The sequence below is a fragment of the Colius striatus genome, chromosome 3 (genome assembly GCF_028858725.1).
Source record: "Colius striatus isolate bColStr4 chromosome 3, bColStr4.1.hap1, whole genome shotgun sequence".
Lineage (NCBI taxonomy): Eukaryota > Metazoa > Chordata > Aves > Coliiformes > Coliidae > Colius > Colius striatus.
The window spans coordinates 71,228,897-71,244,261 of record NC_084761.1 but is presented as its reverse complement, the minus strand read 5'-3'; the positions used below and the strand labels follow the sequence as shown (position 1 = coordinate 71,244,261).

At 39.5% G+C, this 15,365-nt stretch overlaps 1 protein-coding gene across 8 annotated transcripts in view; it reads left to right on the top strand.

Annotated features, from left to right (window-relative positions):
- Positions 1–9,564, top strand: part of DCUN1D4 (defective in cullin neddylation 1 domain containing 4) — a 41,838-nt gene extending 32,274 nt beyond the window's left edge. For all 8 annotated transcript variants that reach the window (XM_061993163.1, XM_061993161.1, XM_061993169.1 and 5 more), the window contains 4 exons: positions 260–368; positions 4,250–4,354; positions 4,813–4,915; positions 5,026–9,564. In XM_061993163.1, the coding sequence (XP_061849147.1) occupies positions 260–368; positions 4,250–4,354; positions 4,813–4,915; positions 5,026–5,081 (373 nt within the window). In that variant the 3' untranslated portion in view covers positions 5,082–9,564. The remainder of the gene's footprint in view (positions 1–259; positions 369–4,249; positions 4,355–4,812; positions 4,916–5,025) is intronic.
- Positions 9,565–15,365: the final 5,801 nt, after the last annotated feature.

Below are 15,365 nucleotides of genomic sequence, written 5' to 3'. Positions count from 1 at the left end.
TGTTGGAGGGTGTATTTTATGTAAAGAAAAACAAATTTTTATCAGAGTAGCAGTGTAAGACTTTGCTGTTTTATCTGAATTAATTTCAAACTGTGGGTTTAATCAAGGTGTTTTCTTAGACAAACTCGTACACGTGCCTGTGTGCAGAGTGAGGTATTTTGACAGGTTGATGAGGATACATATTAGAGATTCTTTTCTAAAACATCAGACACCTGTATAAAAACATAGACTCTAAATTCACCTTGTGTTTTCCTTTTAGATGTGATACTACAGAAAAACTGAGGAATTCTCTGGATTACTTGAGATCTTTATTAAATGAGCCTACCAATTTTAAACTTATTTATAGATACGCATTTGACTTTGCACGGGTAAGTACTGTGGAAGACCAGCATCTGATATTACAGTTTTACTTTCATAACTAGTCTTTGGAAGAATGTATACTCCTCTTTCTCCTAAGATACCACTCAAGATTCCTTCTAACAAGTGGAACTGTTTGTATTCTAAAAAAGTATTTGCAAAATGCTAGAACTGTAAAAGAAAAGTGTGTAAGATGCTTGATGTTCAATGATTTAATGTTTTAGCATATTGTGGAACCTCTGTTTCAAGCCAAGGGAATCATTTAGGCATAATTCTGTTGCATATTGGAGCTTTGTCACTTATTCCACTGGCTTTAAAATTACCCTGGGGTTTTTTTAATTATTTGAATTTTGTGAGCATAAGCATATTTAAAACAGGAAAGCACTTAAAGCATTTCTACATGTGGTGAAAATAACTAATGTGATAAAAGCTGTACATGATACATTGTAAATACTGATTCAGAAGACTGGAAGGTCATTAATGATGTTCTGGGTAGCCAGCAATGTGTCCTTGTGGCCAAGAAGGCCAATGGCATCCTGGGATACATCGAGTGTAGGCAGCAGGTTGAGGGAGGTTCTGCTCCCTGTGTACTCTGCCCTGGTGAGACCTCATGTGGAGTACTGTGTCCAGTTCTGGGCTCCTCAGCTCAAGAGGGACAGAGAACTTCTGGAGAGAAGGGAGCAGTAAAAGAACTTTACTCTTCAAAATTTATTTTTTGATATGGAATTTGTATTGCTACCATGATAGAATGTACAGAAGACTTAACATAAAAATGATCACAGGCTGAACTGGAGCTCAGATTTTAGTGCAGGAAAACCAAAAGCACCAAGAAAATTTGTGGCAGAATAAGTAACATAAGAAAAATAAGTTGCACTGATAGCAATTCTGATAGTTAAGTTGATCCTAAGTAGCTGAGATTTGTGGCACATTAGTGCTTTCTGCATGTCAGCAAGCAGAGATTGAGTGTAGTTCACTTGTAACCGGGGAAACCTACAGCTGAATATGACAGAATGCGTGGTGTTAGTATGAAGGGGAAAAAGCCATGTCAACATCTTGATTCCACCTTTGCTGCACTATGTTTTATTTTGCTGATTTTGCTCAGTCTAAAATGCAGGGGCTAGAAATAACTAACATTGCCAAAGAAGTTCAAGACACTGATTAAACACTTGGAGAAGATTAAAAAAATGTTTTACAAGTAGTAAATCTGTACCAGCTAATGGCCTGTCAAAAGTAAATGCAGGATTGTGGGTGGAATTTTTACTAGAGGTACCAAACTGTGATACAACAAACAATTGAAAAATAATTTATGAACATGGAGACACAGATGCTGTGACATAATTTGGGACAAAAAACTCCTCGGATTTTAGAACTGCAAGTCAAAGGCATAGCAATAGGGGAATTGTCAAAACAATATCAGATTAATAGAACTGTTGGAGTTTTAATACTGTGGAACTACTGTAGGAGAATGGCATTCAGTGAGAATCTATTCAGTGAATGCTGACAGAGACTGATATAGTTATCTAGATGCAGCAGATGAATCTGTATGTAATCTTTGTCAGAATGATGTGATTGATAAGAGAAAAAAAAAAAAAGCTGATGAGAGCAGCTTTGGGGTTTGATTCAGAAGATTGTGTAATTTCCATCCCAAGGGTAACCATTTTGAGCAACTTCTCCAAGGCAAGAACAACTTGTCTAAACCTGCAGTCTTAAAGGAGAGCTTTTGAAAGCATCTGTTGTGATTTAGAATTAGTTGATCAACAAAAATAAGTACCATTGAAGTTTTATGCAGCATGCATGATTGCAGTCAGCGTGGACTTGAGGAAATAATTTAAAACACTGTATGTTGCTAATAAGTACGAGTGCATCCTTTGCCATGGTCATTGCCAAGTTTGACAACATACAGATGCATGTACTTCACAGCTTAAATAGGTCTTTTATCTGAAATATTTGGGGAAAAAAATAATCTTGGAAAGACTGTAAAACAATGTAAAACAAATACTGGAATTTATCAGAGCTTATCAATATACTCTTTCCACTGTATCCAAGAAAGAGAATGTAAGTATCAGAAATGCATGTTAATAATGAAATTGAAGCATCTGTTGTGGCAGATGTGCCATTAGGCAGTTGGAGGTGGGTATAAAGGGCTTATCTGAACAATTTGTTCTGAACAGTAGTCAGAGAGAGAATATAGAAACTTAAAAATGTAAAAATGTGTAAAAACAGCAAGGCTGAAGTAAAGGCAACAGAGCCTGATTTCATTAACACTTGAGCGTGGGGGAAGGAATCAGAATATAAGCATGTGTTCTCACAGCGATATGAATTGTGTTTAAAGATGTTGGTGACAGGGGTGTAAATGGACTTTGGAAAGAGGATTAGTTTTTAGAACTATTTGATGTTGGAAAGAAGTGAAAGAATTGGATTATATTAATACACAAATGCCTTTGGAGTTTTGTTTTTCAGCTATATTGCTGATTGATAAGCTTTGTTCATCCTGGAATTTACTTTTTCCTCTAAATCAGATTGAGTGAAATACCCCTTGGGTTTAATGACCAGAATGTAAAAGAGCTTCTGATGTTTTCAGAGTTGCTGACCTCCCGACTTTCCTTCCAAACCAAATCCGCATGAAATTTAGTCACACGATTTCAGAATTGAGGTGTGTTTGGTATGAATAGGATTTCAGGTAGAGAGGGTAACCTTGTGGCTAAGGCATTCAGCTGTTGTCTGAGAAATAGTCTCTTGTGCTGCCACATCCTTCCTATATGACAAAAGACAATTCAGTTTTATTTTGTATTTGGTTTTTTTTTAATAAAGATTTGTATTCTGTAATATGTACAACTGCACTTGCACAGGTAAGACATAGGGCTCATTTCCCTTGGTCTCGGGATGGCTGTCTTGCACTGTTCTGTTAGGCTCTCCCAGTATCCTAGATATCCCTATATCCCTGTTTTTTCCTTTAGACTGTGCAATCATGAGTGCACATAGAGAGGTGAAGGTCTACGGCAGCTAACATGGAACTTGACTTTTTGTTATTTCATTAACTTCTGAATTTGTAACAATGCTATAATGAAGGCATCTCTTACTGAATTTGTTTCATTTCAAGGCAACAAATGTAGTTAGATGAAATACTTAACAAAATGGAATCTTAAATGTATACACATTACTTTTGAGATGTGCAGAGCTTGTGTTATTAAATACATTAACTTTCCCACTGATTAGATGTGGTGAATCTGCTGGGTACAAATGCTGCTGCTTTTTCTTAGCAGAAACGAAAATCACCCCCTAAGCCTTAATATATGGCTACTACACTGAACTAAATCCAGGACAGTTCTGAGAGTCTGAGGGTCTCTGTGCTAGCATGTTCCATCTGCTCATTTGATAATTGAATCTGAGCGTCATATAGCTAGTAGCATAACAGAAGGAAGAGCCTGCTTTGCTCACTCTTGCAGTGTTACTTGATAGCTCCTTAACTATGTACTGACAGTTCATGTAGTTGCTGTAAGGCTGCAGGAAATAGATGCAGCTATGCTATTCTAAGAGCCCTCTGGTTGTGCACAGGCATACGTGCAAACATGGGTATGGGCCCAATGGCTGTTGCTTTCTAGAAGGGTCTGAAGTCACAGACAGGAATGTATGCCTCATCTGCAATAGCAGTGACAGTTTTTTGGGAAGGTCTATAGAAAATAGCATCCCTGTATATCAAGCCTTCAGCTGTGAGGAAGGACATTTTACCAGGAAGTCACATTTCATTAAAAAAATACTACTGCTGTTATTTATTGCATATTTGTTAATTTATTTGATGGATGAGTTAGCTGTAGTACAGACAGTGGGAGAAGTGGAAAATCCTGAAATTGTACACTTTTTTCCTTCTTGACCTTTTTTCCTTTTTATGCAGGAAAAGGACCAGCGCAGCCTAGATATCAATACTGCCAAGTGTATGTTGGGCCTTCTTTTAGGAAAAACATGGTCTCTTTTTCCAGTATTTCACCAGTTTCTAGAGGTATGAAGTTTGAAATAAAACTACCTTTTTTTAATCTGTCTTCTCCAATACTTTAACTAGAGGTAGAACGAACAACTATGATTTTTTTTTTTTTTTTTGCTCTGTTTTAGAATATACCAACCCCTAAAGCAGCACTTGTAAATGATTATTATCTCTTTCTTTTTCCCAAATCCTTATGCTGTTAAAGTTCATTGAATGCAAGGCAAAGTATAGAATGTCTTTGATTTGCTTTTGGGGTTTCATTTTGTTGCTGTATATTTTTCCACTTAAAGATGTCCTAATCAGAAACATAAATTATTGAACTCTAGTCTGACTGCTTAGTGGTTTCTTTGATGCCATTCAGTTTTAGATGGCTTATAGATTAAAACAGTAGTTCATCACAAAGCTTTCTGTAAGAAGTCTGAATTTGAGGGAGTAGAAAAGATATTTTAGTAACTTCTGTTTCTTGCCTTAAGCAGCAATCAAAATACAAAGTTATCAATAAGGACCAATGGTGTAACGTTCTTGAATTCAGCAGAACAATTAACCTTGACCTCAGTAACTATGATGAAGATGGAGCCTGTAAGTACTACCATCTGTTGGTGTTCTAAAATAACGTATTTCTCTGAGCTTAATCATTCAGTGTCCTTTTGCAAACTTTTGTAAAATACAGTTATTTGATCTCTCTACAGGGCCAGTGTTGTTGGATGAGTTTGTGGAATGGTATAAAGGAAAACAGATGACATAGGAGTTTAACTATGCACAGCCACTCAAGAGTCACTGTTACCACAGTTATGTCAACCATTAGCCATAAACTGCTATTTGTATCAAAGTGCATGCTGCTTTTCTTGCACTGCTTCCCTTTTGCAGGGAACTTTTGATGTTTGCTATTTAACAAGCTAGCTATGCTTGCTGTGTAGCATTGTTCTCTTTGAAGGCTGCTTTGCATTTTGTATTTACACTACGGATTGGTGAACTTGCCAGCGTCTTCACTGTGATTATGTGTATATTGCTGTCTAAATTTTGTATATGTGTATAAAAAAACCTCAGCTTCACTTAGGGATTATTTCTGCAGAAATGTATTGTAAAAATAATTTTGTGGCATATTTCTAGTCATCACTCACATGTTTGTTCAAACTTTAGTTACTTCGTTTTTCTTTTGGTCTCAAATGTAGCATTTCAGAAAATGAAATGAACAGACTGCTTGGACATAGTTATGTGAAGAACTATTGTCAATTTTGCTGTTACTATTTGAGATGCCAATTTCTGAGGGGAGAAGACATGCTGTGACTTTCTTCACCAGAATTCACCACATCTGACCTGTTGGTTAATAGGAACGAGACATCGGTGTCTTAAAAGAATTATATATATGCATATAAATATTAAAACACTGTAATAGTTGTACATGCCACAGATGACTACCATTTGAAGAAAAAAAGTACTGACTTTTTATGTTAAAACTGCAGTAGTCATTACAGGTACAAATGAAGAAATTAAAGTACCTTTTAAAAATGGGTTTTAGACGTTGTAAATCGCCTTTGGCATCCTCCTTTCCATTTTTGGTGTATGAGAGTGTTTGGCCTGTGTCGTGACCTAGTGAAACTGAAAGTTCTAGCTAAGATTAGTGATTTGGGGAATAAAGTCTGCTCACTCCCAGCGCATAGATAATACAGATTTGGGGATTTTTGTGTTTGTAACATTAGTCTTTCCCAGGGTCTCTGACTCTGTGTTTCCAGGTCATTAAATGTGATACTGAATAGTTGAAACATTACTTTTTCTTTCATGCTGGGGATTGGAATTTCCTAGCAGAGTGTCCATTGCAGGCAATGGGCATGTTGAACACCAGCATTAGATGACAGTACTTTTCAATAGGGACCACTGCCTATCTCACTTATTTCTCAGTGATGTCCAATGGGCGATGGGTACAAGCTGGAACATAAGACGTTCCAAAGAAATATAAGGAAGAATTTCTTCACTGTGAGGGTGATGGAGCACTGGAACAGGCTGCCCAGGTGGGTTTTTGAGTCTCCTTCTCTGGAGACATTCAAAACCCACCTGGATGAGTTCCCTTGTGACCTACTCTAGGTGGTCCTGCTCTGGCAGAGGGGTTAGACTAGATGATCTTTTGAGGTCCCTTCCAACCCCTGAGATTCTCTGATTCTTTATCTGTATAGGACAGTTCTAGTGATTATTTCAGCAAAAATGAGCGAATAGAATGATGCTTAAGTCCTGTAGTTCTGTCATGTTGTCTTTGCCTTACCCTTCCTTAAGTAATGTTGGTGATGATTTTTATGGATAGGTTCCTGAAGTATCTGGTGCTATTAAACTTTGATCCCTAAGGATTTATTAAAATGTTCCATACTGATTCATGGAGCACTTAGTGAAAAAGGGCCAGTGGATGTATTGGAATGAAGAAAGGCATTGTTTTTTTCTGTAGAAATACTTCACAAAATATTGGCTGTTTGGATATTTCTGTAGAATGCAGCCCACAGGGGAGGTGGGGGGTAGCATGTTAGGTCAAATGTGCAATTTTCATCTGTATTTGAAGGTCTTGTTCAGCCATCACTGAAATCAGAAGCAACTGTCATTAACTTGACTACTTTCAGGATTAAGCCTGGTTTAGCAAAAGCACATGAGTTTGCTGCCCCAGACCAGGAGGTTGTAATTGTGGTGCTACAGGTGGTGGATTGTGTCGAGATCTGTTCCTTATTTGTTGGGTTTTGTTTGCCAAACTCAGCTACCAAAGATAAAAATTGTTTGTGTGTGTTTGTGTATATTTGTATATACATAAATATACATACCCTAGAGTTTTATGATGCTAAGAAGAAAATACTGCTTTCCCCATGAAAGTTATGTTTGGATTACCACGACACTAAATAGTGCTCGTGAAAGTTAGCAGTGGTAAAACACACCTAGTCGTTACTTTCTCATGTACTAATACACTTAACCTTAATTCCATGTTTGATACCAGTTTGCACAAGGAATTAATTCAGTGGAGTGTGGTATTTAATGTTTACAATAAGCCTCTTACTGAAACACACACGTTTTATTACGACTTCTGATGTAAATGTGTATATTACCATAGTGTAACCATTAGGAAATACCTGTGGAGCTGCTGGTTTAGTTCTTAAAAGAATGACCTTAGAAGCAATACAATTTTTAACTTTAGGCCAAATTGTGGTTGCCAAAATTTTAAGTGAAATACTACAATTGTTCTGAAAGGTTAAGCTAGTTCCTGACACTGAAAAACCATTTAGCACGAATTGGCATGAGTCTTGCAACAAATACAAGCTTTGCATAAAAGGTTTTGTATGTCACAAGTAATTTGGCTTCCAATAATGGAAGCAAGAGCCAAAGACACTTTTAATCTATTACTGTTACACTTATAACTTTCATGTAACAGGGTCAACAGAAATCTGATCAGCTCGACCAGGTGCTGTTATTCCAAGTTGTGCTACCGTTTAGCAGAATACACAATTTAATTAAAAACAAAGACAGCTGAGGAGAAGAAACTTCAGAAAGTAGTCACACTGTGTAAGTAAACAAGCTTCATTTTCTCTTTGGGTAAAACTAATGGGGAGTGATGGAAAGGAAGGATGGGTTGAAATGATGGATGTGTTGAAAATTTTTCCTTCCACTTGCAAGTAGGATGGATCTGTAAGTTTCAGCTGGCTTATAAACACGTGTCTCTGTAAAATAAACCACAGGTTCAGTTGTAGCTGGTAGACAGATTTACTGACCATTACAGAGAACGAATGGACCCGTATGGCTTGATAAGCTTCCCTGTGCTCTTAGTCCTTCTGTTTTCGCTATGTATGCTGTTAAGCAGAGGATCGGATCCTAACATTGCCAGCTCCTGTGTTTTGGAGAAATTCCCTCACATTTTTAAATAATTGTGGAAACTTGTACTAAATACAACCTAAACTGAGTAGCTTAGTTAAGTTTGGTGTCTGCTTTTTTTGTATGTTATGCCATCATTTAGTTGATGTAGTGGCTCTTTTTTTCCTTTGGAAAAGTAATATATGGAATATGTGGACTTGGACGAGACACTGAGAGGTCATCGTGGCAGAATTGTCATGGGTCCTATGCTGATCTTTCTGGTGTACTATTGAAACTTGATGACCTATTTGCAATTCATGCTTGGTATATGGAAGTAATAAAGTGTAAAGCTGGTTAGTGAAAGGGAAACAGCAGTGTATACTCTGAACTGATGGATGACAGTTGAACCTCTTCAGACTTGGGTGATCATAAAGGTCTCAGACTTTCAGCATAAATTATTCCCTGATTCTATGAATAATAGTAACTGAAACATTTCACAAATAAATTCTTCAGCACAGTAAATTAAGTATTTAAAATATTAATAGAATTCTGTGTACTGTTGTTTTCTCACTATTTTCAAGGAAAGTAAGGTGAAGAGGATGGAATTTATTAGAATCCTTTATGTACCTGAGTTTTTATTTAAACCTGTTTAAGGTTGTCTTTAAGCTACAATAAATATTTGGGTTACCTTTGTGTAGCCTTCTCTAACATTTATAGGGGACTGGAGACTTCTCCCATATTATCACAAATACTTGTGTTTTACTTCATCACAAATAGGCTTACACAATCAAAAGTAGTTACAGCTCATTGCTACTTGGTTAATGCTTCCAAGTTACTTTTTGGAGGGCAAGAAATGGACTTCAGTTGTGTTAAAGTTTTCCCAGATTTCTGTTGACCCTTGGTCACGAGTCTAACAATGTTTAATACTCTTGAAATACATATAGACAGCTTTAAAGGTTGGCTTGTGCCCTGGTCTTAATTATAACTGCTAAAATACCTCTTTCTAGGCCTTATATTTTGTCCTTTCATATTGCTGTAAAAGTGTACAGAATCTATCCACCAACTAAATAGTTTGTTGTCTGTAATTGAGACCAAAACTCAGATTGATATTTTTGTTTTCATTTTTTTTAATTTGTCCCCTCTGTGTGTGTGTGTCCACATGTGTTATCACAAAACAGTACCCACTGACACTGCTGTTGCAGGAACAGCAGTTAACCTATAACTGTGAAAGTTTTATGTCTTAGTTATTTGGATATTACATAAATAAGATGTGCTAAGCTCCTGTGACTTATGACTTGACAGAAATACTGTTACACCACCTAACATGAGTTCACCTGGTTGATTTATAGGTCTTTTGCTGGTGTTGATGTAAAGTGCCATCCCACAAATAAACAATATTTGTGTTGGTTTCAGCAACTGACTTCAGATTTTTCTGTGGTTCATACTTCAGAAATTGTCATATCTGAACATACATCACATCAGCTGGCAACCTTTGTTATTTAGCAGCAGAGAACCTGTATGTGGGATCTCGTCATCCTTATTTCCAATAGTAAGACAAATCGGTATATAAAACTTTGCTGGAAAAAAATGTTTCAAATGGAGTGTGTGGTTGTAAAACAATATTGTAATATGAAATTTTTCAACAGAATGAGTCAATTTAGGCAGAAATATCAGACAAAATTTTGCAAGAAGTATGGTCATTACCTGCTTACCTCAGCACAGGGTTTTGGCCACTGAGGGCCTTACGCAAAACCTGTTGGTGTATGGGCTGGATGAGCAGAGAGTGGGATGGACTGAAAGCTGGCTGAACAACGGACCAGAAGGTGATAGTCAGCAGTGCAAAGAGGCCACTTACTAGCACTGTACCTCAGTGTTCAGTGCTGGATCCAGTCTGGTCCAACATCTTCATTAATGACCTGGAGGATGGCACAGACCGCATCCTCAGCAAGTTTGCTGATGACACCACTGGCTGATACACCAGAGAGTCCTGCTGCCATCAAGAGTGACCTCAACAGACTGGAGAAACGGGCTGACAGGAAGCTTATGAACTTCAGCCAGGAGAAGTGCAAAGCCCTGCACCTGGGAGGAACAACCCTATGCACCAATATATGCTGGGAGCCACCCAGCTGGAAAGCAGCTTGGCAGAAAAGGACCTGGAGGTCCTGGTGACACCAAGGTGAACATGGGCTAGCAGCGTGCCCTTGCCACAAAGAAAGAAAATGATGTTCTGGACTATGTTAGAGTATTACCAGGGAGTCAAGGGAGATGAGCCTCCCCCTCTGCCTCAGCACAGCTGAGGCCACATCTGGAGTCCTGTGTCCGGTTACGGCTCCTCAGGACCAGAGACACCTTGAAATACTGGAGAGAGTTCAGCAAAGGGCCACAAAGATGATGATCCGTAGCCTCTGGGCAAACTCTTCCAGTGCCTCATAGTGAAGAGCTTCTTCCTAATATCCAATGTAAATCTACCCTCTTTCAGTTTAAAGCCATTACTCTTGGTCTTCTCACTACATGCTCTTGTAAAAAGGCCCTCTCCCATCTTTCCTGTAGACCCCTTCAGGTACTGGAAGGGTGCTATAAGGTCTTCCTGGAGCCTTCTCCAGGATGAACAACTCCAACTCTCTCAGCCCATCTTCACAGGAGTGGTGCTCCAGCCCTCTGATCATCCTTGTGGCCCTCCTCGTGACTCCTAACAAGTCCCTGTCCTTATGTTGGTGGCCTCAGATTTGGATGCAGCACTGTAGGTGAAGACTCAGGAAACCGGAGCAGAGAGGGAGAAATCGCCTCCCTCAACCCGCTGGCCACTCTGCTTTGCATGCAGCTCAGAGTTTGGCTGGCCTTCTGGGATATGTATAAGAGATCTTGTACAAAATTTTAATGAAAAAAAAAAAGCACTAGAGCTACAAGACTTAAAATATTCTTTAAATTTGAGTATATTTATATCGCAATTAGAATATCATAACGTGGAGCCTATTCTAGAGAAGCAGTTCTTACATTCCTGCTGGGGTTACCTTCACTAGTTCTCAGAATGTAGCCTTCTGCTTCCATTTATCAGAGTGGGTGAGTCACAGTCTTTTGTACCATGAAAACTTTACTATGAAATAGTTTTGATGTTAATTATATGTAGGTTAAATGTCAATGTCTTTATGTTCATGGGTTGTTTTGCAGCCCAATTATGGGCATACTCAGAAGCTGCCAGAAGCTTCCCCTGTAGCTGATAGAGCTGATGTCAGTGAATTCTAAGATGGACTTGCTGCTGACCCAGGCCTGGCCAATTGGTGACTGAGGTAACGCCTCTGTGAATAATGTATTTGAGAAGGGGAAGAGTTGTGCAGTTGCGGAACTGCAGCAGCAGCAGGGAGTGAGAATGTGAAAACATCTCCCCAGACAGCGAGATCAGTGGAGAAGGAGGGGGAGGAGAGTGCTTAGGCCCTGAAAGAACCATTCTCCTGTGACGTGTGGTGAGAACCATCGTGAGGCAGCTGTGCCCCTGCAGTCCATGGAGGCCACTGGGGAGCAGACCCACTCACAGCCCGTGGAGGACCCCACACCAGAGTGGGTGGATGTCTGAAGGAGGCTGTGACTCCGTGGGAAGCTCACCCTGGAGCAAGTTCCTGGCAGGACCTGGGAGTCAGTGAGGAGAGGAGCCCACGCCAGAGCAGGTTTGCTGTCAGGACTTGTGATCTTGTGAGGGACTCATGCTGGAGCAGTTGGTACCTGAAGGACTGTTCTCCCAGTGGATGACCCATGTTGGGGCAGGGTGTGAGGAGCTGGCCCCATGCTGCAGCAGTTCGTGAGGAACTGTAGCTCATGGGAAGGACCCATGTTGAAGTTCATGAGAGACCGTTTCCTGTGGGGAGGGATCCCACAGTGTAGCAGTGGGAAGTGTGATGAGGCCTCCCCCTGAGAAGCAGCAGCGGCAAAGTCCATCTATAATGAACTGACTGCAACCCCCATCGCCTGTGCCACTGGGCGGGAAGGAAGGAGAGTCTTGGGAAGAGGGAGGGGTCAGGGCAGGTGTTTTGAGATTCATTTTTTTTTTTCAACTCCCTGTTCTGGTGCTTCATTAATAATTCAGACCCTTTTCTCCCCAAGTTGTCTGTTTTACCTATGATCCCAATTGCTGAGCGATCTCCCTGTCCTTATGTCAACTCACAAATATCTTGTTACTTCTCTCTCCTGTCCAGGTTAGGATGGGGAGTGATAGAATGACTTTGTGGGCATTAGACACCCAGCTAGGGCTAAACCACCACAGACTGAAAGGCTTTGTACCTATAGCAAACAGTTTGATAATTATCAAAGGTCATAAATGTGATAGCTTTGTTTCATTCTGATTACTGTATCCAAAGCTTTTTATCTGCTCTTAGGACTTAAGTATTTTTTCCTGTACTGACTCACTGTATGAGGAATACTCTGCCCTCAGTCACAGAGCTCAGCACACCATTGCCCTGTGAAAAGTGTGTGCCCACAGACTTACCAGCATCCTCCTGGCTGCCTCCTTGTGCTGCCTGTGCCAATTCGTACAGCATAGGCTCAGCCACTTTTTTTTTTAACCATTCCTATTCTGTTACTTAGTCTATTTACCCACTATCAACTGTGACAGTAACATCAGTTTTAGCTGAACACAGGTTTTGTTACCTAGAGTTACTGATGAAACTAAAGGAGTTTCAACATCCCTAGAGCAGTTGCAGTTCCACATCTCTGCAGCTGTAACATCTATGCAGAGGGGAAAGTAAATGAAAAAAAGGTGGCGTAATGTGTATCTGTACCCCTATAACTGTGACTGTTGTTGTACTAGCGTAGGTATTCTACAACGTCCTCAGTGACCAAACCAGTTTTCAGATGTGAACAAGTGGATTGATGTCAGGTGAAATGTAAAGGAAAGTGAGTGTGTAAAGTCGCATAAGTGAGGGGCTACACAGCTGTTGTATGCAGAAGGGCTTGGAGAAGAAGAGTGGCTGAAGAGCACTGCTTGAAGGCCAAAGAAAATGCAAAAGGTTTTGTATTATCTTTGAGAGCAGTCACTAACGGCACAAAGAATGAATGTGAAGGAGAAGTAGCTGGGTGTTTGGGTTTGAATGAACAAGTGGCAATAACAGCATCCAGAGTGATCAGTAGCAAAGGAAAGATGCAAGATTAGACAAATGTGAAGGTAAGTTTGAGACAACATAAACAGTGTTCTGGCAGTGGAATGAAATATTTTGTCATAGGTTAAAAATCTCAGGATGAAGGTGCACATTTATTTTCTGTGATGAGAGCAGCAGATAACCTTTCTCTGTAACTTTGTGGCATAAAGGGAGGCTTGGAAAACTCAGCTTCTCACAAGTAGTGTGCTGTTTGTGTTGCCACTGCACCATTCCCATGGGCATTAAAAAGATGAGAAAATAGCTTTCCAGTACCTGTTTTGAAAGCCTGCTGAACTATAGCAGAAGCAAATGACAAAACATAGCTGTGTAGGAGACATCAGTGGAGCCACTCAGGTATTTTTTTTCTCATGGTGCATGAAGTTGGCTTGCTTATGTATTTAAGCAATCTAACCTGTTAACTGGTACAGCCAAAAGGTGACAGATCTTGGTGAGGTCTGTTAACACAGTGTCTGAAGGCTCATGCATGCCATGAAGAGCATGTCTGCACTCTTTTATGTATTGCTTTGGCCACGGGTAGCTTCCACGTACAATGAGCTTTACTGAAAGCTGGCTATGGGTGCTAAGAAAAGCGCTGGTGGTGAGGAAATGCTGTTCTGTTTTCTGCTCCTCATGGCTATGTGGTTGCTCCTATGAGGAATTGTGCTCAAATTAGCCACTTCTGTACTTCTAGACAGCCTCTAAAAATACAGTTGGTTTTTATGTCACACACTGTTCCCTGAGAACAGCAGCCTTAAATTTGATAGAAACCAAGACATGACATGAGTATTGAGACTACACGGGGATTAGGAGAGAAAAATTGCAGTAGAACGGGGAATAACATTTACAGGCGTTTATATAAGCGGGGAATGAGTTGTACTGGGAATCATACTTTATCGTAGAGTCATTGTTCAGTGTTTCTGGGAATGCTGGAAAAAACCCCAAACCAATAGGAGATCTAAGCATAGGTGACTTGGCTCACTAACTATGTAACTGATAATTGTGGTGCTAGATGTGTAAAACAATTGTTTAAAAGGAACTCAAGATGTTAAAATATTTTTCCAAAGATCAAGTAATATCTGTCCTCGTCTCCTTCAGTTGCTCTTACTTGCTTCTAAGTTTTTTGCAATTCTTTTTAGTTCCAAGTATGTGATGCTAACCAAACTTCTTAGTATCTGTCAGCACCTCTTTGTTCTTTCCTGTGTTTAAAGAGAGTTTCAAAGATGTACTGTGCCGTTGGACTTGATCCTCCTCTGATGGAACTGAAACTGAAATGGAACTGGAACTCTCTTCAGAGTTTTTAGTGAATTCCTTGTGCCTTTATAACAGTTTTCCCGGAGTTGCTGACCAACCTCTCGCATTTCCTGGGAGCCTGGGATTTGTTCCCCTGCAAGAACTACATCAATGATACTGTGTATGTTAAAGGCCTTTGGACCTTGTTATCTTTTGGCTTGGAAAAAGTTACTGTATACCAAGCTATTGATACTGTATACCAAGCTATTCTAATACAGCAGTTTTGAAAATTCTTGAGTTATAGGACCTTTCTTCACAGGGAATTACAGGTTAGTAGTTTTGGGGTTTTTTTTATTATCTTGCCCACATCATTGCATCTGCAAACTACAGGTGATGGCCTGTCAGTAGCTACATCTCCGTAACGTACTTTGCTCTGAGGTTTGAATTCTGTTCTGTTTCTTTGAGAAAGAAAGGTCACCTTATTCTGTCTTACTAAGTTGAAAAGTAAATTTTTTATGTACTTGAACACTGATTGGGCTTTTATCTGTCGTTGCAAAGCTGTGGGAATTCAGAGACACTTAATTCACAAATTTGATTAAAAAAGCAGAAGATAGTAATGTGTGTTATTGTACAGGGTGAGTCCCATGGGAAAACACAGTAATACTGTAATGCTAATTTCAGCGTTACATTTATTTTAGACAAAGAGAAACAAAATGATGCATATCAGAGGCAAATTCTAGGGGAAACAAATATTTTAGTACCAACAATAATGAGAAACTAGATATATAGTATCATTAGAACTCACCAAAAGCTTTATTATCAGTTACAACTACTGAGTCTTTTTTGAGTGTCCTACA